General features: G+C 42.1%; 2 protein-coding genes across 4 annotated transcripts in view; one reads left to right on the forward strand and one right to left on the reverse strand.

The window, feature by feature from the left end:
- Positions 1 to 21: 21 nt before the first annotated feature.
- ATP1B1 (ATPase Na+/K+ transporting subunit beta 1) lies at positions 22 to 23,248 on the forward strand. Of its 2 annotated transcripts, XM_004384090.2 has the most exons (6): positions 22 to 273; positions 4,860 to 4,988; positions 16,590 to 16,745; positions 18,486 to 18,670; positions 20,570 to 20,650; positions 21,824 to 23,248. In XM_004384090.2, exons 1-6 carry the CDS (start codon positions 177 to 179, stop codon positions 22,085 to 22,087), a joined length of 912 nt encoding a protein of 303 aa, XP_004384147.1. In that variant the 5' UTR covers positions 22 to 176; the 3' UTR covers positions 22,088 to 23,248. The 2 variants fall into 2 exon arrangements, with proteins under 2 accessions (XP_004384147.1, XP_023594203.1); XM_023738435.1 differs by lacking the exon at positions 20,570 to 20,650 and having other exon boundaries at positions 21,824 to 23,109.
- The window catches only part of NME7 (NME/NM23 family member 7), a 355,379-nt gene continuing 352,340 nt past the window's right edge, over positions 23,058 to 26,096 (reverse strand). For both annotated transcript variants that reach the window (XM_023738433.1, XM_004384089.3), the window contains exon 12: positions 23,058 to 23,345. In XM_023738433.1, coding sequence (XP_023594201.1) covers positions 23,313 to 23,345 — 33 coding nt within the window. In that variant the 3' untranslated portion in view covers positions 23,058 to 23,312. The remainder of the gene's footprint in view (positions 23,346 to 26,096) is intronic.

Consider the following 26,096-nt stretch of genomic DNA (forward strand, 5'->3'; position numbering starts at 1 on the left):
CCGCTGCTGCCTCAGCTCCTCCAGCCCACGTCTCACACTCGGAGAGCCGCAGCGGCAGCGGCCAGCACAGCCTGATAGAGCCAGGCCGGCGACGCGACCGGCAGCCGGAGAGGACGTGCGGTAGCTCGCCGCAGCCACCCACCCTCAGCCCTCGGGGCAGCTGCTGACCCGCCACCATGGCCCGGGGAAAAGCGAAGGAGGAGGGGAGCTGGAAGAAATTCATCTGGAACTCAGAGAAGAAGGAGTTTTTGGGCAGGACCGGTGGCAGTTGGTGTAAGTGTGGGTCCGCAGCCCTTGCCCCCGCGCCTTCCTTGCCTTCTTGGGCGGCGCAGCCATCCCTGCGCAAGATCTGCGGACCGCTCTGCATTCATCGCGCTAGCGAGGGTGGAGGGGGGCCGGGTGGCGGGCGTTGCTCGGGTTGCGCTGGCCTCGGCTTGTCATCCTGTGCGGAGTGCGAAGTCCCCAGGATGGGGCGGGAGCACACCAGGTAGAAGGTCATAGATATTGTACCGGTCTTGTCTTAGTAATTTGCAATCCATCCTGTCGAGCGTCGCTTGAGCCTTTCCCTCCTAGGAATAGTTAGGCTCTGGGAGACTAGGTATATCTCGCCCTGTAGTCATGCCCCACGTCCTTAAAAAATGGGGCTTGGGGTTGTGAGAACCTCATGCGGTAATCGGATCTAATGCTGCGGGGTTGTGTGTATAGCATTTTCTAGTCTAAATATGTACTCCAAAAGAGGCAGAGGAAGGGGGGAGGAATCCATCCAGACTGCAGTATTTTGTAGCGATGGCCAGTCTGCCCTGGTGACCTTCGCAGGCGGCACCACAGCCAAGAAATGCCCAGGAAACTCCATGTCAGGACGCCGTTTCTGAGCCTTGTCCCCAGAACGGCAAAGTTTGGTTGTTTTAAAGGTCTACACAGACAGATGCAGAATCACTAGCTGGTGTTGATTACGGTAAAGGGTTAGTCTAAGAAATAAATGGCACAAAGGTAGAAGCAGCTAATCTTACAAGATTTTGTGCAGCCTGTTGCTTGGCTGGACGGACATTTTTTTCCCATTGAAAACCAGATACCTTAATTCCTTTCCGCCTCCTACACCGGAAAGGGTGACATGTTTCTTTGGAAAAGGTCATTTTGAAGGGCAGAGTTGTAGGCAAATCTGTAAGAGTCGTGACTGTGGAAGAAGGGAGGAAACTACCCCGCCCCCGCATCACTGTCCCCTCTCTCTCAGTATCATCACCATCATCCTCTCCACCACTAGCACCACCACTGCAGCCACAGGGAACCTTGAATAGGGGCTGATAACAGTGTTCCTGGCTGGGAGGGTCTGTGGAAATTGGCAGAGTGAGTCAGGGAAAATAAGTGCTTGGATGACATTTTGAAATGGAAGAAACTGGAATATATGATTTTTTTTTTAAAGAAAAAAAAATGCAGCTTGTGAGTCTTTCTTGACTGAAAAGTAAAGGGTTAATAATGCATCACACTTCAAGGTTAGTCAAGGTGAGGCCTTATTCCAAGGTATTACATGGGCCTACCAGAGCCAGCAAAAATGGAGATCTCAAAGGCAATGGCTTTTAGCTTTATTTTACTTTGGTGAGACTGTTCTTCATTAGGATTATTGCCATAGTTTCTCAGGCACAAAGATAGCTTCCTGTGTTTTCTTAATGTTGAGAGGAAAACCTGAAGTACTGCCTGGATAAAGCAAAAATGGATAGGATGAACAGCTCCTGTCAAGGCCATCTCCTAGCAACTCCTTGTAACTTGAGCGAGGCCTGGGAGGTGCACTGCAGATCAGGGCACCCTTCTCCCTTGGCTTTGCTAGGCCTTACTTCCCTGCTGGTCTGACCCCAGCAGGGTCACTGGAGGCATGGGCTGCATTTACACCAGACCCCTTGTGAAATTTGCCCTCTAGTGTTTTTCTCATAAAATATCTTTCTTTCCTCATTCCAATTCCATGCTTCTTAGAATAATATTTGCTTTAGAGGACAAGGCAGTATAGAACGACTTGTTCTTTAGGCTGACATTTAATGGGGCAGCACCTTCATATGAGAGAGAGAGTGTATTGATATTTGTGTCTTGACACCACATCCAGCAAGGTGTTGATACACTGATTTATGAGTTTAGACACCAGGACTGGTGTGTGCTTGTCTCATCTTCACTGCCATTTTCCAAGGTGAAGATGCTGGGCTGAAAATCCAATTTTTGTTTTGTGCTAATACGTCTTTTCCCTCTGGCAATGTGAGAAATGCCAGAGCCTCTTAGGCAGAGAAAGCCGCAGCAGTTGCTGCTCACATGGAGAAAATGGAGCCCTGGTGGCACAGTGGTTAAGAGCTCAGCTGGTAACCAAAAGGTCAGCAGTTTGAATCCACCAGCCGCTCCTTGGAAACCCTATGGGGCAGTTATGCTCTGTCCTATAGGAGGGTGCTATGAGTGGGAATCAACTCTACTGCAATGGGTTAACTGGTTTATGGAAAAAAATACACCTTTTCTAGAAAGCACTGGGCCAAACGTGGATGCCCTTGGGACCAGGACAGGATGCCCTTGGCTCTGTTTTGCTTATAGGCAGATTTTCACCAAGATGGACGCAGGAGACTTGCCTGTCATTTGCTGGAGAAATCACAGCACACAGATCACTTTATGCCTCCAACCTTTTTATGAAGTTAATACAGGCATTGGCGGGGGCTTTGGTATTTACAACTGGGCCCAGATGCTAGTTTCTCCATTTGCCAATGACGCTTTGAAGGGCACTATTTTTTTTTTTTTTTTCACTGAAAAAACCTCTATGCCACTTGTGTTTAAAAAAAAGAAAGAAAGAAAGAAGAATTGCATAAAAAGGAAAAATCCTCTCAAGGGTACTCCCGCTGGTTGGTGCTCTCGTCCAGCTGCTTTTTGAACTGGCCTGGTGGCCTGCAGCTCAGAGAGCCCACTGCACAGCCCCTGCTAGTCCTGCATTCTCCTCTAAGCAAGTGACCTCACAGCAGTAACTGGGGAGATTTTGCTAAATAATATCTCTGGGCAAAGGAGGCATATCCTTGTGCTTGCACCATGACTTGTTTCTCTGTTGCTCTATTTGCATTTTACTTTGTAGCCTTGATTATGTACCTTCTTGTGTGGTTAGAATTAGATATCTGGAGTCCAGGGGATAAAAATAAAAATGCTGCAGTTGGTAGAAGAGGTAAATGTGGTTAAGCTCAGTGCACTCAGATGAGTTTGGGGCAACAAGAAAAAGGAAGGAAATGTGAATCAGGGCTGTAACAGCACCGTTGCTGACTGTGTTATACCAACTCGGGCACTTCTTAGACCATTCACTGGAAAAAATTTCCAATTCTCTTGACATCACAGGCAGCTTGGGTACAGAATGCAGCAATTAACCCTTGTCCTGCTGGGAGTGAGTGGGCAGCTGTGGGTCTGAGTTACAGTCTTTCATCCTTCCTTATCTTTGCTTTTTCCTTATTCTTTTCTTTTGACAGAGGAAAAAAAGGATATGACTAAGCATTTTGGTGTGGTTTTATGTGTGTTTTACTTGTTTTAACAGCTCTGATTTCCTCAGAACTATTTATTGCCTGATAGGAAAGTTGGGTTTTTTAAAACTATGGAGAAGGCAGTGTGGCTAATCCCGCAGTTGTGTACCTGTCCTTGACCCCATACACACACTCTCCTGCCATATGCACACCTTTCAATGATACTGTTGTCCTGTGGCTTTTCCCAAGGACCCCAGGATTTAATGCAGGAAGTCTGGAGTGACCCAGGGCTCCATGTGCGGTCCTGTTCCTAACTCCATAACTGTACTGCTCACTTGCTCCCACTTGTGCACACACAGTGAGCACAGAGTTTGGCTGGCACCAGACTGCCTGGCGATGCCTAGCACAGCCTGTTACTATGTGGCTAATCAGGGAGATAATCCTTGTAAACCAGTAACTGATAGCCTCATTCCAGTCTGTGTGCTTCATGTTTTGTTGGTGTTTTTATTTTTTTTTTTGTTTAGCTTTTGTAGCTTTTTCTGCCTCCATCTTGTTAACTGTGGGGGAAAAAGAAAATGCAATCTATCGAGTAAGTGATTACTCTGATTCCACAGTTACTTGCCATTTTTACTATAGGATTTCTTTTTTCCCCCTCATCCTGTTCTCCTGAGGGGAAAGTCCATGCTTAGTCAACAACCCACCTCACAGGTAGGGTGATCGTATAAAGCAGGGGAGCATGTCGGGTTTCTCAGCTCTCTGTTGCTCTTTCACAGCCTAAAAACTTGCCAGCATTTGAGTGTTTGGAGAAGCACCAGAGCCTGGATTATCTTATTTAAATGTCATCATATTTGAAAGGCATTGCATAAGCACCCAAAAACAGCTCTAGGTTTTATTGGTGAGCTCTATGAATTTGATTTTTAATTTAGAGAATACAATTATTCGTTTCCTATACAGAATTTTGGAAACCCTGATGGTGTAGTGGTTAAGATCTACAGCTGCTAAACAAAAGGTTGGCATTTCGAATCCACCAGGCGCTCCTTGGAAACACTGTGGGGGCAGTTCTACTCTGTCCTGTAGGATTGCTATGAGGGAATCGACTTGATGGCAACAGGTTTGGTTTTGGTTTTATACAGAATTTTAGTTCTAAGTGAACACTCCTCCTACCTGTACCCCACCACACACACTATGATGGAGGGCTGCTCCCCCCGCCCCATCTTCACCCCACTGTCGGCAGGACTGAAGTTTGCCCTCTTGATTAGTGTTGGAGAAGGAAGCTGTGGGAGAAGCAGGTTGGAGGGGAAACCGGGAAGGAAGTCACTCACTCTGGGCCACCCAGACTTTTCATTCTGAGCATGTGATTGCATCACAGCCCTTGTCTCTTATCTGTTCTCCTTGCAGTTAAGATCCTTCTCTTCTATGTAATATTCTACGGCTGCTTGGCTGGCATCTTCATCGGAACCATCCAGGTGATGCTGCTCACCATCAGTGACTTCAGGCCCACCTATCAGGACCGAGTAGCCCCTCCAGGTAAGATGAATATGAATAAGTTCAGTTCTTCCAGAGGTAAAATGGGCGTTTCTTTCTTAGTGGAGGAAATGTCTTGAAAATTCTTGTGTGAAATGAACCCTGGAGGAGAAAGTAGGAACTTGTTCCTACAGCAGCCAGATCTCCTGCCTGCGTTGTAGAGCTCCCCAGGGGCTGCAGACATCTTTTCACAGCTCTGGAAGGGAGTGGGGAGGGCCATGGTCCTTGAACAGCCCACCATCACCAGCTGTGTGACTGCCAGCATACCCTCTAAGATGGGCTCAGTCTCCTTATTGGGGAGGGGTGGCAGTGAGATCATGGAAGGGCCTTTCCAGCTCTAACGCACATTTTTCACTTTCTTAAAGGAAGTATGACTCAGATAAATCCTGTAAAACCCACTGTGGCTCCTCTTATAAAAGGCTGATTTATTTTTAGGTAAGAGGAGAAGCTCCGAAATGGCCGACTGCTCATCAGGAAAGGAGCCGGGGCTTCAGGGTTCGGTTCTCCCACTTGCTGTTGATTTTTCAGTTTGACCTTGAATGAAGTCACTCACTTTTCCTTCTCAATATTTATACCTGTTTGTTTAATAGGAGTCTTGTTTACCTGCTTTGTACACCTGCTTGAACTGTCTACTTTAGCTTTGGAAAACTCGGTTAACGAAAAGATTGTCATAGAATATTGCAAAATACCACATGAGTCCCCTGCTGTGACTTTTGGGTGGAGTGACCTGCACTGCGCCCGCAGCTGTGCATGTCCACACTGGTCACTAAACCCCAGGGAAGGCCTGCTGCTGGTAGGCCTGGAGCTGACAGGAAAAGACAGGAGCAACAGCAAACAAGATTTTACTCTCTGGCTTCTCTAAACTTCATTGTTCGGAGGACCTAGAGAAAGAGGAAGTGTTGTATAACTTCCGGGTTCTCATGGTACAAGTGACCTTGAGGCTCCCGCTGGAATGTGGCAATGACTTGTCCCCTCTCCACTTTCCCTGGACAACGGTTCAGTAACAGCAATATTTAGGGGACATTCTTGAGGCCGTCTGCATAGCATTGAGCAGCGTAGATCAAGTATTGCTGCCTGTCACAGATGTGTCACCCCTGCCTCTCTCTCGGGGGTTGGAAAGACAGAAGAAAATTGTTCAAAATATGGAGGTGGCAAATATGTCTTGTAGCCCCAAGTCAAATAGTGCTCTACTGTAAGAGGAAAACCCAGAATATTTCTAGATAGTTAAATTTAGATCCAAGGAATTTTGGAAGTGGAAAGAGAAGTGCGTAAGTATATAACATGACAAACCTTAAAAATCCAGTTTCCAGCAATTATTTCCCAAAAGAAATGGGTCTATGGAAGGGCTGAAATGCATCCTGATGTGCTCGTAGAAACTGGAACCTTCAATAAGCACATTCTGCACTGGCTTTTGTGACTGTAAAGACAGTGCATCTCCTCGTGTCCTCTTCTGCTAGAATTTTTATGGTAGTATTAAGGCGTAGTGGTTAAGTGCTATGGCTGCTAACCAAAACGTTGGCAATTCAAATCCACCAGGCACTCTCTGGAAACTTCAGGGGGCAATTCTGCTCTGTCCTATAGGGTCGCTATGAGTTAGAATTGACTTGACGGCAACAGGTTTTGTTTTGTTTTTGGTTTATTAGTAGTAATAATTTACATTTGTGTAGGTTTTTTTTTGCTATCACAAGCTATTCTTCAATCATAATGCTATTTTACAACAATTCTTACACCCAAAGCCAAAAATGACCACAAAATCAAACATTTCCTTTAACTTTCTAGATTTAAAAAAAAAATAGTCCTGACTACATACACTTGGGGGACTCAGCCTTTATTAAAATGAACAATTTTCTTCATGTTCTTTGCAAAAAGAAATTGCCAACATGCTGGGTCTTTTAAATAAAGACTTGCCGGTGACCTTGCCTGTGAAAACTCCTGGCTGAGGTGCTCAGCCCCTCCAGTGCTCTCCTTCCTCGCCTTTCTTCCAGTCCCTCCCTGAAAGACAAGTTCTTTGCACCTATATTTAGTGTCCTCACAGCAGTTGGACTGGCCTGACAAACACGTCTCCAAAGGAATGCTGGTGGTTCATCTTGCATTCCTGTCCTTTGGTCTGAGTTGCAGGAAAAGTGCTTCCCGAGCCCTCCGTCTCCCCCGTCTGTCCCTGGGTTCTTTATAATTTCTCTGTCTTTCCTTTTCTTCATCCCTTCATGCATCCACCTTGCCTGGGATTCTTTGTGCCTTTACTAAGAGGCAGGATGTTTGTTTGAAAATGATGGTTACATTCGCTCAGGGAGGACATGTGAGCCAAGAAGTGTAGCCATTGGACCACCCCTAAAGCACTGGATGGATGGATAGAAACAAACAAACACAAACAGTTGCCATTGAGTCGTCTCGGACTCATGGTGACCCCACATGTGGCAGGGTAGAACTGTGTGCTCCATAGGGCTTTCGGTGGCTGATTTTTCAGAAGTAGATCTCCAGGAACTTCTTTAGAGGCACCTTTGGGTGGACACAAACCTCCAACCTTTTAGTTTGCAGCCTCTGAGGACCCCCTAACTGGACCCTCCTCTCTTGACATCCTTCAGAGCAAACCTTAAGAATTTGTATTTTTGACAGGCAGTAATGACTGTTCGTTAAGTATCTAGACTGGACAAATGTGTGGAAGAAACCCTGACAAGCTTTAGCTTTAGTATCTCCAAGCCTCCGTTTTCATGACTGTAAAAAGAGGGGAAATCATATATTTAAGTCAAATGAACCTAGCAATTGTGAAATATTTTGAACATCATTTAAAGATTTCACATAGAAGGACTTAACTAATGCTAATTTGAGGCCTGGATACAAATCTGGCCTGACTGGGTTTTGACTGCTCTTTACACACGGGAACACTTTGTAATTAGATCTCCTCTAAACAACATGTGCAAATGTGGCCAAATGAAGCAGTGGCAATTGTGCAGTGCAGTTGGGTCTGTATACCTAGAATATTGGCTAAGCTGATAGACCAAATGTGAAAGCCCTAGAGAAAGGACTAAACCACAAAATAGAAGTGAAATTTAAGAAAAACGGGTAACGTAGGCAGTTTCTTGCCCCTGAGCCTTGTGGCTGTTAGGGTGTCTGATGTTCCTGACAACATGTTGCCATGGGAGCGGGCACAAATCCGCCTGCTGTTCAGGAAGGCACGGAGCTAGAGCCTCAGCAGAAATGTTAGCTGAGCCACATAATAAATTGCTGTTTTTGTAGGTCAGAGTGGTCCATAATTAGCAATTTCATATTGCCTAGCCTAAGTATCAGCGTAGCCCCCGAGTTCCTAAGACATATAGGCTCAGGATAAATTTTACCTGAAAAGGCAAAGCAGGGACTTTGGAGTTGGACACAGTCTCCATCACTCCACACACTACGCAGCCTCACTAAACCTCAGTTTTCTCATCTGTAAATTGGGAATAATACCCTGTGAATATTACATGAGATGGTAAATATGTATTCAGTTAGTACTTCTCTGTAGGGGCAAAACTAATGGCACTAAGTAAAGGATAGCAGCTGACAGCCCACCTCTGTTTTATAGCCCTGCCCTTCTAGCAGCAGAAGCTGCTGCTTTGGGTATAGAATTCATCTTTGCAGGCTGTGAGCTATGGGTGACATGGCAGGGGTGTTTTAACTGGAATTTTCATGCAGCTAATAGACTCAGCTTTCATGGAACGCGTTTGGGAGAAGTCGGGTTAGGAAAAAAGTTTTTAAGAATTTTAGTAAACTTAAATGACACTGTATTGGTTCTATAGTCTCCCTTTAAAGTACTCTTGCTGGGTTAGCCCCTGCCAAGCTTTGAGCCACCAGAGGAGACTCATATTAAAGCCCGACAGAAGCGGTCGGCAGGCATGTCTTCTCCTAGAGGGAGATGCTGATAGCAGCTCTGCTGAAGAGGGCTGAGGAGACATGCACACATGCATGTGCCCCACACATGCAAACACATGTGTACACATGCACATGCACACTGACCAGGTCCTGCCCCTGATTTGACTCTTGCTGCTTGCCCAGTGATGTAATGGAAAAGTCTACTCTCCTCAAGCTCACTGCTGCCCTCACCACCCTGTGGCCCATTTAGCAACAGTGGAATAAAGTGAAGGTCACTGTGTGTCAATCGGTGGGTCCAGGGTAGATTCCCCGCTGACTTACTTCCTGCTAAGCAAGTATGAATGTATAATCCTGTTCTTCCTCTTAAGATTATGGGTGACTTTTTGTTCTGCTTTAAAGTAGAGATGGCTCAGTGCTGTCAGAACTCACTTTAAAAGGGTCCTATTCTTGACATAATGCATGTAGATAACCAGAGTCGGGCAGGAGAGTAGGGTGGGGGAGGTCAGCAGACCACACTGCACCACCAGCAGTCTCTGTTTCATCTTGATTGTGAAAGGAGGGAAATATCTTGTCTTAAAATTCATTAGGATACAAGCCGTTGCAATTCAGATCCCAACATAATTAAGGAAAATTTTTGAGAATCCTTATGTCAATTTTACAACAACTTATTTTTTCAAGCAATGCCACATTTCACTCAAATTTCAGAGGGGAAATTGGAAACAATTTAGCAACGGTTAAGTACTCGACTACTAACTGAAAGGTTGGTGGTTCGAACCCACCCAGAGGCTCCTGAAAAGACAAGCCAGGCCGGCAATCTTCTTCCGAAAGGTCACAGCCTTGAAAACCCTATGAAGCAGGTCTGATCTGCGCACATGGGGTTGCCATGAGTCAGAATGGGCTCAACAGTAACTAACAACAACAATGATAAACATACTTTGGAGGAGTTATTATTTTAAAGTGCCAGTAAGGTGTTTTTCTGCGGTTTCCAGCTAGAATCCGTAGATCTGTAATCTAGCAGCTGACTGGATGCATATAAAGATGCTCTCTAGTCCTGTCTGCCTCTTACTCCATTCCCCTCCCATGCCCAGATGGAGTCTACAAACCCATTACAAGACATTGGGGCTGTGGATGAGCTAGCATTAGTGGCAATTATGATTTCCAGAAGCTGCTGCCCAGTTTCGTGGTTTGGTAAAGGACTTAGGGCAAGGAGCTCCCAAGTTCTAATTCCTGGCTGTGCCCCAGCCTCACTGTTTGGCTTCAACAACTCACCTACCCATGGTCTTATTCCTTAATTTCTAAAGACAGGGATACAACTGCTGACTTGTCTCTTGGAACACTGGTAGCCTAATGAATAGTTTAAAAATGTTCTTGAAGCGCAGGGAAAAGAATCTTACTTTATATGCTCCTTTCAGATGTGCAGACAGAGCAGAGGTATCTGATAAGTAGGACCAGGTAACCAGTTAGTGGGAGAGATGGTGAAAAAAAAAGCTGGATGGCTGAAGCTTCACTGAAGACTCCACTGATGCTCTCCCCACCCCAGGGAAGAGCTCTGTCATGGGAGATGGTGGTGGAAAGGGCATCAGCCTCAGGGACTCTACTGTTGTACCATAGGATGGGCTTGGGCTGGCTGACTGTGGTTGCTTAGCACTCTGATTCTAGTCATCTCGTGGCTGTGAGTCTATCTGACACAGACAAGACTATAGAGAGAAAGCTGGGGAGATGAAAGGGAACAGGGATGTATTATCCAGTGGCTTCCAAACAGAAAAGTATTCCTTTTCCCACACAGATGCATGAATAGACCTCATGAAACATCTTGTACAACACGGTGTCTTATTTCAGGATATTCGTCACTAAGCAAATGTTTAGGTTTTGTATCGAGACAAGTTAAGTACATTTATATGTATTTGTTCTTCAGTTTGACCTTGAACAAACAAGCATAATGACGTGAGGATTTGGCTATTTATAATTTCCTTTTATAAAAATGGTACCTTTTTTTAATTGTATGAGGAACAAGCACAATTAGGAACTCTACAAAATGTCAAAGATAAGTCCCTATGAAATGATATGTTGTTTTAAAGATAGATACTCTGAACTAAACTCTTCCTCTGCCCACCTGAGAATGAATATGCAGCTACAAGAAAAAGTGATTCAGGGTGATTCCGTAAATGAAAGAGTGGCCTTCAACTAGAGCTGTAGGCATTTAGTGTAGATAAGAGGAAAGTTCTGTTTACACTGAGGGCTGTTAGATTCCAAACAGCTGTAGAAAAAGACCAACAAACCTGTCTTTCAAAGGCTTTTCAAAGAGGCAGGCTCTCTGGTGTCTGGGAGGGTGTAGATGTGACCTTCTGAAGAAGGTTAAGGAAGGGCACTGACTCCTTGCTCTTCCCAGCATCTAAGTAAAAGGCTGGGCTTGAATCAGGTGAGCCAGGGGCAGGCAACCAGTTTCCAGAAGGCACAGCACAGAGGCACCTTTTTTCCTGTGCCCTCCCTGTGTTTTGTTAGGTAAATTGATACTAATCCTGTAGATGCAAAAATAAACAGAACCCAGAAATGTCTTAGGTTTTACAGAGTGGTACTTAAAGAGGAAAAAAATCACATACATGCTCACATGTGTGTGTATATAATAATGTGTGTGGATGTATAAAATACTTCCCCAATTTTTTTAAAATTGGCAATTACTTTTCAACTTACATGGAATGTGCTGGAGACATGATGTGCATGCATTGTGTGCATGGCTCCATTTACAGGCGCTGCTTTGCCACCTATGCCCTTCTCAGTCATGGTCACCCTCCTGGAGGGCTCCATGGAAAACGGTGCCTGTTTGCGAGTATTTGGTCAGATGGTTCATCAGATGTATTAAATGACAGGTAGAAGCAGCTGTGCTTTGGGATTCATAATAAGTAACTGTTACAAGGTTAAAATGGCTGCCCTCTAGTTTAAATACTTCAAACACACAAGTAGGTTGAGGAATTGAAAACTTGTTACAATATAAAACTGCTTGGAAACAAAACTGGTCTTAGTGAAAAACCTCTTGTTTTTCTCTTCCCCTTTCCTCTTGCTATAAACATCTACTAAAACCAATGATTTTTCTATTGTTTCCCAAGAGATGTGGGATTTAGGAAAAGCAAATGTGTCTCTTAACAAGCAAGTGTGAAACCAAAGGTTTTTTTTTTTTTTTTTTTAAACTGCAAGTCTTATGTAAAGTTGACATACTAATTGAAAAACAAATACTAAATTTAATTTGGTTTAAATATTTATTAAAATATTAAATTTTATTTCACACATCTAAATTCTTCCTTTTTGGTGGGTTTATTAAATAATAATATGTAGTTTAAGGCAATGCTCATATCAGAGTAAAGCTATATGGAGCTTAGCATGGTTAGTGTCAGTTCAAGTTCAGAAGGCTTCACAGGCAAAAGGTTACATGTGTTTCCCAGAATAGAATTTGAAGCCACAAGCCAGCGATTGGGTGTTCTGCTATCTTTGGCCCCTGGAAGTTAGCACTGCAAACAAAGCTCACCCTTGTCCAAAGTTATAATTTTAACAACATTAAGAAGTGGGCAGTGTAGAGAAGGACAAGCTGAGAGTATCCAATCTACTGTGAAAAAGCTAACGGGAACCCCCGTCAGTAGGGTGGGGTCTGTGTAGCCCTTGGAGAGTGCTGTATCTGAGGAATTTGTGTGAGAACTCAAAATAATTGAGTTGCCAAATTCAATCCCATCTCTTCCCATTTCTTCTTTTCATTAGTCTGATAAGTGTAAAATAAGTGGTTTAAAGAATTTGGATATCAGTTCAGGGATTCTTCATCTACTTCTTGAGTCTATCCAGTCACGTAATTAGAGAAATTACTTTTCAGAAGAGAAATTTCCTAATGGTTTGGACGGGCTCTCATCAGAGAACTCCTCTAATTTAGACTGTCCAGAATGGAATACGCCAGGACACTGATCTCTGGTAGCTTTCAGGAGGAGAAATTCTCACACCATCAGGCTCTGGGTGAAGAGAGGAGAGGAGGGAGAGATGGTGGGTGATAGAATGAGAGACCTTCCAGAGAAGTGAGGGAGGAGAGCCTAGGGTGTAGTAAGGAGGCCATGGCCCCTTGACTTAGAGCAGATTCTTGGGTATTTATCTGTGTATGTATGCAAGTATGTATGTGCTCCATAGGTATGGGTTGAGAGGGAGGAGCTGACTGCATGACCTAAACCCAAATCATTTATGCTGCTTTTCTGGAAATGGCATTTTGATCAGAAGTTGAGGGTATCTTGAGAGGATGACCATTCAGGATTATGTTAATTACTACCTTCTAAGACCCCTCAAAGACTCCAGAGGGAAACTTTAGCCTACAGAAGAGCTAAGACATAGCACATCCCCCTGGGGTTGCCTGTCATTGCTCGGCTCTCTCTACCAAGGTACTACATCACTTCAAATGGAAACGACAGGGCAGAGACATTGGCCTAAATCTAATCTCAGCTGGGCAGGTCATGGGATGGGATTATGAAACTCAGTGCTTAACTGTCCATTTCACCCCTAGCATTCTTGGTTTCATCAGTTTCTGTGCTTCTCTGAACAGAACAAAGCTGAGATTTCTTCAAGCATCATCAAAGCCTGCCTTTCTCTAATAAGTTAACGATACATAAGGCTTAGCTGGGCTTAGATCCTCAGCTATGCTTACTGAAACATTTGGACTCAGGTGGAAACTGGTGTGATTCCATCATTTGTTTTTCACTATTTCTTATTTTTCCTATCTAGAGAGTTACAGGTGCAATTCCTGTAACAGTATTGTTGGGGCCAGTAGTGATCATTGTGCACGTAACAATAAGACCTTCTTGCAGTTGGTTCCATAATTCAGATCTTGGACGATTAACAGCAGAGGTGCTTACTAATCAGGAATGCTAGTGTATGTCTCTGCATAAACATTTGACCGTAGCTCTTAGGCTTCTGTAGAACGCACTAGCAGTAAGTAACATTTTGTTAAGACCCCAGAGGGCTGAGAGAGAGGAGCTGATGTTTGGAGTCTGACATTTGTCACCTGGTCTGTTTTAATAGTTAGGATTATACTGGAGACCCTGGACTTGACATCTTGAAGGAATGAAAAGCATGTCCCACACTCTTCCTTGTTATTCTTTTTTCTCTGGGACGATCTGAGAAGTAACACCATGATTTCTCATTCACCAATCAAGGAAATGGAAGCTTGAGGGACATGCACATCTGAGTGACCACTGGAAGACATTACAGAGGCAGCCAGAGCAGTCAGAGGCAAACTGCTGGGGGAGGCCAGCTGAAGCCAGATCAGAGGGGACGTTGGCACTCACCTTGCAATTTCGGTCCTATCACGTTTACTCTCAACATTACCTTGCAGGTTTGCTTTCCTCTCTAACTGAATGAGACACCAGATCCCCTCAGCCAGGCTCATTTGCGTTTTGTTTTTGCTGTATTACCCATCCCGCCGATTGGCCACAGCTTGCAAGATTTAGTCATCATGTTGATGTCCAGTCGGTCAGCTGGCAGCAGTTCTTCCCACCTTCTCCCCATTCCAGAAGGTTAGGTGAAACCTCCCCTTCGTTTCCAACAGCTGATCTCCTTGCCTTCTTCACTCTTCTGCTGATTAATTTTTCTCCTGCCTCCTGCTTCCCAGGCCTCTTTTCTTAGTGCATTTCTGCACTCCACCACAACACTCTACCTAATTCAAAGGGAATTTGCCTCTTAACTCTGGCTGCCTCTGCAGTCTCTTCTTGTGGCCCTTCAGGTTGGAAAGATTCTTCAAGGCTCAATTCTCTCCTGATCTCAGGATTATTCTAGGAAGATATATCCTCCTCCTGAGTTCTGTTAAGAATGTTCTGTCGGGAGTTCTTTTGGCCTGCCTGTGCACCTTCCCCAGGTCCAGGCAAGCCAGTTTAACTTAAATGTCTTGCTTACAACTCAAACCAGGAATGACTGTCTATCTAGCCAGCCTTCCCATTTTCAGTGGAGAGCCCTATTTTCCATTGCTACCTCAAGCATGAAATGTCACTGGAAGCTTCTACTCACCATTACTTGTCTTCATTTCCACCCTCCCATTCCACTAGGAATGGTGAGTATCTGAGGCAGGCAGAGTCTGGAGCTAGGGAGAGGGGTTGTCCATGACAAACTGATTTAGGGGTGACATTTAGAACCATTTTGAGAAGGGTGATGTGGAACCTGAGGAATTCAGGGGGAAAAAAGCTGTCAGCAGTGATGGAGAATCTAAGGGGAAGTAGAATTTGCTCGTAAAAAATCTTCAGTTAAAAATAAAGGTGTGACTTGGAAAAGCTGCCCTAAACACCCCTCCTAAGTTGTCCCCCCATCATTATTTAACTACTTTTGAACTTCGGAGCCATCCTCATTCACTAAAACAAAACAAAACAGCCGTTTAGTCGATCTAGTTAGGCCTGGTTCTCAGGCCCTGCTTCCCCACTTCTACGTTAATTGTCATGTCTTCATATCTGCATCACTATTGCCACTCATTCGAATTCCCTAGAGCTGTGGTTCTCAAACATGGTGCTTAGAGATCTCTTCAGGCTTGTTGTTAAGCACGTTACTGAGTCCCATCCTTAAGAGATTATGATTTAGTAGGTCTGGGTGGAGTCTGTGAGGCTGCATGTTTAACAAGTCCCCTAGGTGAACGTGATGTAGGGGCTCAGCTAGCCTGTGGGGTGGTGGAAAGAGGCCAAGGCATAGTCATTAATCAGGGGTTGGGCTGATGAGCCAATTTTGGGGCTTAACACAAAGGGAAAATGTAGGCATGGGGCTTAGAATACAGCTGCCAGATTTAACAAATAAAAATAGAAGATGCCCAGTTAACTTGTATTTTAGATAAACAGTGAACACTTTTAATATGTATGTTCTATGCAATATTTGGGACATACTTAATACTACAAATTTGTTTTATCTGAAATGTTGTCAGGCAACCCCAGATTAGAATGTAAGTCTGATAGACTCTCTAGCCATTGACCCTGTACAGTGCTGTGTGGTGGTCTTCAAATATCCATTTAGAAGGTTTGCGATAGCAGGGGCTTTTGAAAATTAAAGAATCTAAACCCAAGGCAGACATACATTCAGTTCTGCCCTGCGTGGTATTTGACATGCTCAGAATAGCCACTTAAAACTTTTGGATTGGAAAGCGGAAATGGTAACTGCACATGTATTTCAGATTCCTCCAACTTAGATTAAATGATCCAACCGAGGTTACAAAAGAGGTCTCCATGAGTGGTCTTAGGTTTATCAAGCTTGGAATGGTCATAGAATTCCTTAATTAGAAGGAGCATAAAAGAAGTCCTCTGCTCAAGGCTTACATGCAGCTGGGGGTGGGGGGTGGGGGAGGAGGACCAGCTGTACAAAATGCTAGCTGGCAGTGCATTTTTTGGAATGTGTATGTGGGAATACTGGAAAGATAACAGGCTCTGTAGTACTGTACACCTGGATTATAATTCTGGTTCCACCATTTTCTCTGTGACCTTGGGCCAGGCACTTAGCCTTTCTATGCAAAAAAAAAATGGAGGTAATGCCTATCATAAAGTGTTGCTGTAGAAATAAGATATTAAGGCATATTCACTGGTACTTAGGTACTTAATCTAAATGCCAGAGGAGTAATTTCACAAGGGAGGCAAGGATTTCACCTGTTCTTTTTAACCAGATGCGATTAGCACAGTGAGTTTTGTGTATGAAGAGTTAGCTTTTGAATTGTCTTGGTTGACTGACTTCCTACTAATGATTTTCTCTGTTTTTCTAACTCTCTACCTGCTCTAGGATTAACACAGATTCCTCAGATCCAAAAGACTGAAATTTCCTTTCGACCATTAGACCCCAAGAGCTATGAGGCATATGTGCTGAACATAGTTAGGTTCCTGGATAAGTACAAAGATTCGGCCCAGAAGGATGAAATGATTTTTGAAGATTGTGGCAGTAAGTAGACTAATTATAGATATTTGTGGTTGTTTTTCTTTTCCTTTAATTCTTATATCCCCTTTTTATTTGTTATTTAATGATTGAGAGCTACTCCTGAAATAATGGAAAGATTGAATTCTGGCCATATTGGGAAGATACTTTTTGTTGGTTTTATAAGAAAGGACTCCTGTGGCTTAGATGCAATGAAAGAAGCAATGTAACCTCAAGTATTACTATTATCTGCATTTGAAATGTGTCTTGCTTTAAAAGCAGGCACTCCTACTTTTTACTACTCAGACCCATAGACCACAGTTACAGTTTGGGTTCATTTATACCCGTTGATTTTGAGAAGAATAATAGCTCATATTTCCAGAAATACCACCCCCCCACACTCCCCCCAGTTCTACCTACAGAAGGGCCTTTTCTCTCATAAGAATGACCCTTTCAGTGTAATTACCTATAATTGCCCTAATACCAGTCAGAGTATGTGTTATATAGATCCTGCTAGGGATGGGTAATGAAATGTGTATTAGGCAGCTGCACATTTTAGATGAAGAAGTGATTGATGAAAGGTAAAGAATGGCTCTTAGTTGCATTAAGTCGCTGACATGAACACAGAATCTCTTCGTTACCTGGAGTGTGAATTACCCAGCCCATGTTCTCATACCTACCAAAAAATGGTGTCTCCCTGAGTTAGTAGGTGATACTAGTCCTGACTCAAAGCATTACCAACTCCAGTTCTTTATATGGCAGACTGTTGCTTGGTCATAATATAAGTTGTCATTTTCAAGATAATTTGGGGAAAAAAAAAATTTAAAAGAAATTGAAACACTTCACTGAATTTCTTTCATTAGAATTCAAATGAGGTTTCATCTTACTTTGCAGAATTAAAAGGTCTGTTTGATAACTACGTTTAATGACTTCATAGGAAATGGATTAAATTGAGGTACTTTACCATTTGAAGGGAAAATAGTTAATTTGTGAACTTAAAATATACACAAATTATGGTATTTGTATCAGTTTCCTGCAGGATGCTTTGTATTTAACTTTACATTCTATATTCATTTATTGTTTCTCTGGCTTGCTATGAGGCATAAAGCAAAAATGCTAGACTAGGATTTTTCAGTTGTATAAATGTGCTTATAAGAATTCAAAGCTTTGAAGGCAAAAAACTCAAAACAACAAATAGAAACCTGAGTGGTGGATAAAAGGAAAAAAACCAAAAAGCAATTCTTTCTAGTCCCTGTTTGTTGTCTAACATAGTAATTAGGGACACAGCTCCAGATAAATTATGACCAAAAAATTTCCCGTTCTGAAAATTATTGACAATCCTTTTAATTTGTGTTTTAATGATAATGTCACTGTTACTGAGCTAAGCTGATGTTGACCCGTATAAATGATGCTACTCATGAAGAGGGATCTAATTTTCTTTCAGTCTTCTAAATAGCTGAGTAATCCATTATTTAAAGGAAGAGAAATATTACCAGAGACCAACATTAACATGCTGATCATCAAGTGCTATGAAGCTGTTGGTATGGGATCATTTACCATTTGAAGGGAAATCGCTCTTGGTAAAATACTTTTTAATGTCAGTGAAGAGATGACTTGCTGGAAATACTTAATTTAGACAATGCATTAAATGCAGAATAGCACTGTCTTAAAATAGGCAATGGTGACAAGGAAGAAAGTTCTTTGCCTTCTTTCAGTGGTGGTAAGGAAATTGCTGGTATGATGTAAAACTGGTGTTTGCATTTTCAGATGTGCCCAGCGACATCAAAGAACGAGGCGAATATAACAATGAACGCGGAGAGCGAAAAGTCTGCAGGTTCAAGCTGGAGTGGCTGGGAAATTGCTCAGGACTAAACGATGAGTCTTTTGGCTACAAAGAGGGCAAACCTTGTGTCATTATCAAGCTCAACCGAGTTCTAGGCTTCAAACCTAAGGCAAGTAGTATTTTAAATCATAAAGTTTCTTTGAGCTATTCACGTTTTGGATAAAGTACAGTAAAATCAGAAGTTGAACTTTGATAATCATGCTTTTGGCTTTGAGTATTATTGCACCTGATAATGGGGAAATATTACTTGAACAAATTTACTTCTTCCTTTCTGAAATCTGGCTCTTTATAATTTTCTATCAAATGCTATTCATTTGTTTCCACAACACTTGTCACTCATGAATAATATTTTCAAAAGAAAATTAATTGTAGAGATAAAAAGTTTTAGAAAAATATTCCTTGCTTGTTACCTGAAGGATGCGTCAAACTTCCTTTACTGCCACCAGAGACAAAAATAGAGGGGTGGATGGATGGTTATGTGGCTGGCTTGATGCATCTCCTGGAGAAATTAATGTACCTCTCTGCAGAATTTTAACCTTCTTTCCACTTAGATTAGGATATAATGGGAGAAAAATTATGAGAGCCATTATGTCATACTATTTGGTATTCCCATTGCTAGGGAACACTTCACCAAGATTAATCAGCTTTGCATTTATATAATAAAATGATGATTTAGCAATCAGGGAATTGGTGCAAAGAAGACTGATCCTAATCTATGCTCTCTGGATCTCTCACTTTTGATATTCCTCTTCATAGACTTTGAGTGATATTTGATGTCCCCACGGAGGCATTCAGTCTGCTGTGATTCACATCTGTCCCCACATCCATAGACATATTCTGTTAAGTGATGAATTCAGCTACTCTTTTTTTTCTGCAGTTTTTTTTCCCTTGGTCTCTATTTGATTATATATTGCCACTTGCTAATTCATCACCCCAACCCCATTCCCAACACCTTTGTCGTTGTCAGAGATTGTAGTGCCCCATAATCTCACTTTATGTGCTTCTTTCCTCGCCTTCTGAGGAGAGATTCTGGCAACTTTTTTTTTTTTTAATCAAAAATTATTTTCTCTTTATATTTTCAAAGATAAATATGTTGCTGGCAGAAAGTTTCCAAAGAATCAAATCTGGATACACATTCTTTTATACTCCAAAACAAAAAGCATAGTGCCAAAATATCAGTCACTTACTGGTATAGAAAACTGTCCACTTTATCTCTGATTAGGCTATGTATATGTTACATCTCATGTCAGGACTCATATGCTTCACTGATGTAAGCAACTGGCTATCTTCCAGTGGTATGTTTATCACACTTCTGAGGTACATTCAAGCGAGGGATACAGGAGAAAAGGCTCTGTATACTTTACTACAGCAGTACTTTTCAGGCTACTCTATGGGGTCTCCTCGGTGGATTCGCCCCCCTTCACCACACCCTTCACTGAGGGCAATGCCTGCTTTACCTGTTTTACATACTGTACTTTCCTATTAGAACGAAAGCTCTCCTTCAATGGCAGTGCCTCTACTGGTGCTTCAAAAAAACAAGAAAGGAAAGCTTACTTGAAGAAGGCCGGCTTGAGAGAAAAGGATGGCATCATTTATTCATGGCTCAGGAGGAAAGCCCAAGTTTTTTAAAAACAGAAATGTCAGTCAACTTTCCCATCCAATTATTATAATCAAATAAAACAATGAGTATTGTTTCTGGGTCAACTCTTATTTTTAAGTGTCCTTGAGTAAAGCTTTTAATGGGTCACCATTATAAGTTCCATTTACTACAGGAATACAGCATAATTGTAATGGTCATGACACTTGGGCACTTCATTTCAAGGAAATCATAAATGTCACCTTCCCTAGATTGGTGAAGGGGGGTTGTTCATTCTCCTATCCTGAAGTGTTGCTTCAGTTGATTCATTGTGACCAATGTGTACTTGTTTGGGCTACAAACTAGTTTTATTTTTCAGACATTTTACAGATTATTCATAATCTTACTGACCAATGTGGGTTTTATTTTTAGCCTCCCAAGAATGAGTCTTTGGAAGCTTACCCAATGATGAAGTATAGTCCTTATGTTCTGCCTGTTCAGTGCACTGGCAAGGTAAAAAGACATTTAGGAGGGTTACTGAGGTGGGTGGGTATGGGAAGAGGGGAGAACACGGGAGATTGTTCTAAGTTAGAGGTAAAATCTTAATATAGGGAACATTGCTTCCAGGTGTTAGTCAGTTGAGTTGTAGCTACACTGCAGAAACTTCTTAAGAGGACAGAAATAGGCAGTAAGAATAAAATCATGTCAGACTTGCTCTTCTGTCCATAAGTTTTTCCACTGGAACAAGAAACTGAAACGTGAATTTAATCAATTGAAACTATTGATTTATATAACTGAGAGGTGAACTAGGCCACAGAAGTGCTTCTTTGGCCTACCTAGTGTGTTAAAGATTTGAGACCAACATTATTTTAAACCGACAATTTCACATAAAAATTTGTGGTTTTAGCTTCTCTTTAAGAAAAATTGAAAGATTAGGGTAGCGTCAGCACATATTCCCTTTAGATCTAAAAACCAGGTACCTGATGGATTGTGTAGAGAGAGATGGCAGCAGAAAGAATCTCCAACTGTGCTATTTTATGCTGACGCCAAGAAAGGAAATGTATACAAGAAAATGAGGCAAAGAGTTAAACCTTTACAGAAAATATCACTGGAAATATCATCCACTAGCCCTGGGGGCACAGTGGTTAAGAGCTCAGTTGCTAACCAAAAGGCCAGCAGTTCGAATCTACCAGCCACTCCTTAGAAACCCTATGGCGCAGTTCTACTCTGTCCTATAGGGTTGCTGTGAGTCGGAATCAACTCCATGGCAACAGGGTCAGCAACAGGGGACCGAGACCTTGGGAGAAAAAATAAAACTGACTTTGAATGTTGGCCCTGTTTCTAGAGGTTGTGTTGGCTTGGAGGAATGTTGGCATCTGCCTCGGTTTCCCCATTTATTTGTACACTGAGAATAGCCTCCTTTTATGACCATTTCTCAAGACTGCTCTGGGCTACACTGAGCATATGTTATTTCCCCTCATGTCAGCTACCATTCCAATGTGTTCCTGTGGTTAATGATGTTCAACTGCTTCTGGGAGAGGTTTGAGCTAGGTATGTCAGAGGATGACTTGTATGTTCCCTGTAGTCTGCAAGCTGTGCTCTGTAGGGTAGAGCTGTGTTTGTATGTGAGCGCAAGTAGTGATCCATGATGTGAGCAACTAAAATGCATTTCACTCTGGTTTTTAGCGTGACGAAGATAAGGATAAAATTGGAAATGTGGAGTACTTTGGACTGGGCGGCTACCCTGGTTTTCCTCTGCAGTATTATCCCTACTACGGCAAACTCCTGCAGCCCAAGTACCTGCAGCCCCTGCTGGCTGTACAGTTCACCAACCTCACCATGGACACTGAAATTCGCATAGAGTGTAAGGCATATGGGGAGAACATTGGGTACAGTGAGAAAGACCGTTTTCAGGGACGCTTTGATGTAAAAATTGAAGTTAAGAGCTGATCACAAGCACAAATCTTTCTCACTAGCCATTAAAAAGTTAAAAAACGATACAAAAACAAAAAACCTACTAGTCTTGAACAAACCGTCATACGTATGGGACCTACACTTAATCTATATGCTTTACACTAGCTTTCTGCATTTAATAGGTTAGAATGTAAATTTAAAGTGTAGCAATAGCAACAACATATTTATTCTACTGTAAATGACAAAAGAAATTGAGCCTTGGTACGTGCCCATTTTTAATGTAGATTATGATTCCATAACTGACTTGTAGTACGCAGTGTTTCTGGCCCCTAAGTATTGCTGCCTTGTGCATTTTATTTAGTGTACAGTACTATAGGTGCATACTCTGGTCATTTTTCAAGCCATGTTTTATCGTATCTGTTTTCTACTTTATGTGAGCAAGGTTTGCTGTCCAAGGTGTAAATATTCAATGGGAATAAAACTGGCATGGTAACTTTTTCTTTTTTTGAGTTTGGCTCTTTCTTTCTTTAAAAAATAATGACCATCAATGAGCATTTTTAACACACTCCATAGTCTTTCTCCTGTGGTGTTAGGTCTTAGTTTATTATTTTTTTCCTGGGGCTGGGGTGGGAGGGCTGTCATGGGGGAACTGCCCTTTAAATTTTAAGTGAAACTGCAGAAGAATACAAAAGGTGGTGGGTTGTGTTGTGCTTTGTACTGAATGCTGTCTTGACATCTCTTCCCTTGTCCTCCAGTATGTTCTGATGCTGTGTGAGATCTGGCTTAGCCTGTCACTTGGGCTGGTGATTGGGCTAATTAATTTGCTTTCTGCATTTTCTTTTACTTTCCTTTTTTTCCTTTCTCTGGAGGCATCACGTGCTGGTGCTGTGTCTTTACGAATGTTTTAACCATTTTCATGGTGGAAGAATTTTATATATTTATGCAGTTGTATAATTTTATTATTTTCTGCAAGAAAAAGTGTAATGTATGAAATAAACCAAAGTCACTTGTTTGAAAATAAATCTTTATTTTGAACTTTATACAAAGCAATGCAGTACCCCATAGACTGGTGTTAAATGTTGTCTAAAGTGCAAAATCCATGTTCTAATATGTAATAATTGCCAGGAGTACAGTGCTCTTATTGATCTTGTATTCAGTCAGGTTAAAACAATGGACAATAAAAGAATGAACACATTCCTCATGTGTGTGACTGTCTCGTGTCTGTAAGTCCCAATCCATGACTTCTTTGCTTTCTATGCTGCTAATTATCCAAGATCTTGAAGAAGTACTGAACCTGAAAGACAGACACATAGTTTCATTAGTTCACATGGAAGTTCAGCCTTTTCCACACAACAGCGGCAGAGGCGGAGAGCTTGGTCAGGAATCCATGGGCTCTGGATCAGCAAAGCACACCCTTTCCTAGAGATGCAACCAAGTTCTGAGGTAGACTGCAGCAGAGATGATTATTAATGAAGCTTTAGTTTTAACAAAAGTTCAATTTTAGGAATCTTTTGCAGTGCTACTTCACCCACTTTAGAAAACATGATTTTGGTTCCTGCTACTGTGCTTCCTTCCAGGAGCCCTGGTAGCACAGTAGTTAAAGCGCTTGACCGCTAACTGAAAGGTCAGCGGCTCTACAGGAAAAAGATGTGGCAGACTGCCTCTCTAAAAGATTTACCAGCTCTGGAAACCCTATGGGGTCACTATGAGTTGCAATCAGCTTGAGGGCAGTGTGCTTCATTAGTTATGTCTGTTTTGTTTTTTTCTTTTTAAAGAAAGAAGTTAACAGTCTAGGTTTTAAAAACATGGAGTTAGGTTTGAGGTTCAGTAAATTAACAAGATTCTAACCTTGGCTCAGGGTTTGGCCTAAGCCCTTATTCGTCCATGTTTTAAAATTAGCTTTACTGTGAAAGAAGACAAAAAGATCAACTGAAAAACATTTTCCAGGTATACTAAGTTTTTATACTTGAGCTGAAGATTTAGTATGACTTTCACAATATGGGAAATACTCAAACTAAATTATGGAGTCGTATTTCTGAGAATGGAAACCCTTCACAAAGCCTATGTGCCCGAGCAAATCTTCCTTGCCTTGAGGCCAGTTGGTGTGGGGCGGAGCTGCCTCATCAGGAGCACTCCCCTTTGTGGAGAGATCCAGAGGCCAGGGCCAGCTAGCTCAGAAGTACCAGCAACAGCTTAAGTTCCCACTTTATTGCCTATATTTACTATCCTGCTGATCTGCTTCTCTTCTTTATTCTTTAAAAGTATCACCTGAGACTGCTATCTCTAGAGCAGCAAATCGTGTTATGACAAACGTATACCAGAGGAACAATGACTCAATTTAACAAAAATAGCACAGGGAAATATGTAAAATCACATAACTAGCTACGAAGTTTTTAGGAGCCCTCCTTAACAACTGAGGAAATACAATAAAATTTCTAAACAATTTACCTACATAGAGCTGGATTTCTCAAAAAGTAATAGAAGGTATCACTCCTAAATCAGAAGACAGTTTGTCTTGCTGAAACAGTTCCGCTTGGCAGGGTGTGTATGCATCTTAAATGTGTGATGTTTGTGAATAAGAAGGGGAAGGAAGAAGGGTCTGAAGAAAAGGGAACATTTATTCAAGTTAGAGGGTAGTTTTGCATTTTTGAGGCTGTTCCATGGTCACAACCTTGACCAAACTTAACCCACTGCTTTCATATGTACTATGAACCTTCTGTTCTGAGCCATCACGTGTGCGTGTGTGTGCGCCCGTATGTGGCTGCTTTGTGCCTACCCTTCAAGATGTTGTACAAGTCTTGCTTCACTGTAACCTCTCCAGGCTGTGCCAGCCCATTTCTCAACCATGATCCTTGGGTTTATATTACCACCAGGAGACAGGGGAATGTGCTTTGTGTTCTTTGACTCAGTGGGTATTTGTTGACTGCTTACTCTGAGCCAAGCATTCTTCTAAGAGCTACAGATCCACCAGTGAACAAAACAGACAATTACTTGTCTTCTTCCCTCTGCAGCACACGTTCTAGTGTTAAGTACTTGACATTTCCGGCACACTTGCTTCTATACATTTATCATGACTCATCTGGGATTATCAGATTACTCCCTCCTTGGATGTAGGGACAGTGCCAACTACTTCTTGGTCGGGGCGGGGGGGGGGGGCGGTTCTTATCACATCCTAGAAAGGGGTTTTCACAAAAGGCCAGTCAATCAAGTACTTAATTCCTCACATAGACTATAAACACAATGAGTTTCTCAAAAGACGGATGAGTACCGCTTGGAATTAAAAGCACTAGAATAGTTAATAGAGAAAAAAAGATACTCTTTTCAATTTTATTTTTAATCCATCATATTTCCTGAAAGAGAAAGTTTCACATGGTGCTAGTATGTCTTCAAACCTGATCAATTTCCCTTTCAAATAAAGGAAGACAGACCTTGGGCTCAGAACCTTTGGCAAGCAATATTATCTAGCTAAAGTTTAATACTTTTCATTGTATTTATTTTATTACCTTTGAGTAATCTGTATTATAATGAAATGTGAAAAGACTTGGAAGGGAAGAACAAAAAGGGAAGACCACGTTCAACATTTCTCAAGCTGAAAGCGCTGAAGAAAAATTCAGGCCTCAGGTTGCAATACTGAAGGATTCTATGGGCAAAAGAATGAACAAAATCAAGGATGGAATAAAGAAATTCATAGAATCAAATGAGAATGAAAACACATCTTACCAGAACCTTTGGAACACAGCAAAAGCAGTGCCTGAAGGTCAATTTATAGCAATAAATGCACACATCCAAAAAGAAGAAAGGGCCAAAATCAAAACATTAACCCTACAACTTGAAAAAAATAGCAAAAGAAGTCCTCAGGCACCAGAAGAAAAGAAATTATAATAAAGATTACAGCAGAAATAAATAGGGAATAGAAAAACAATTGAGTCAACAAGACCTAAAGTTGGTTCTTTGAAAAGATCAACAAAATCAACAAACCACCGGACAAACTGACCAAAAAAAAAAAAAAACGGAAGCAAATAACCTGAAACAAGATGGGTGGTAT

The sequence above is a fragment of the Trichechus manatus genome, unplaced genomic scaffold, assembly GCF_000243295.1.
Source record: "Trichechus manatus latirostris isolate Lorelei unplaced genomic scaffold, TriManLat1.0 scaffold00117, whole genome shotgun sequence".
NCBI lineage: Eukaryota > Metazoa > Chordata > Mammalia > Sirenia > Trichechidae > Trichechus > Trichechus manatus.

Bases quoted from the DNA above. Each gene is read 5' to 3' on its own strand.
- ATP1B1 (XM_004384090.2), top strand. From the start codon at position 177: ATGGCCCGGGGAAAAGCGAAGGAGGAGGGGAGCTGGAAGAAATTCATC. The intron at 16,746-18,485 runs GTAAGTAGACTA...TTGCATTTTCAG, and splicing joins GATTTTTGAAGATTGTGGCA to ATGTGCCCAGCGACATCAAA. The intron at 18,671-20,569 runs GCAAGTAGTATT...TTTTATTTTTAG, and splicing joins TTCTAGGCTTCAAACCTAAG to CCTCCCAAGAATGAGTCTTT.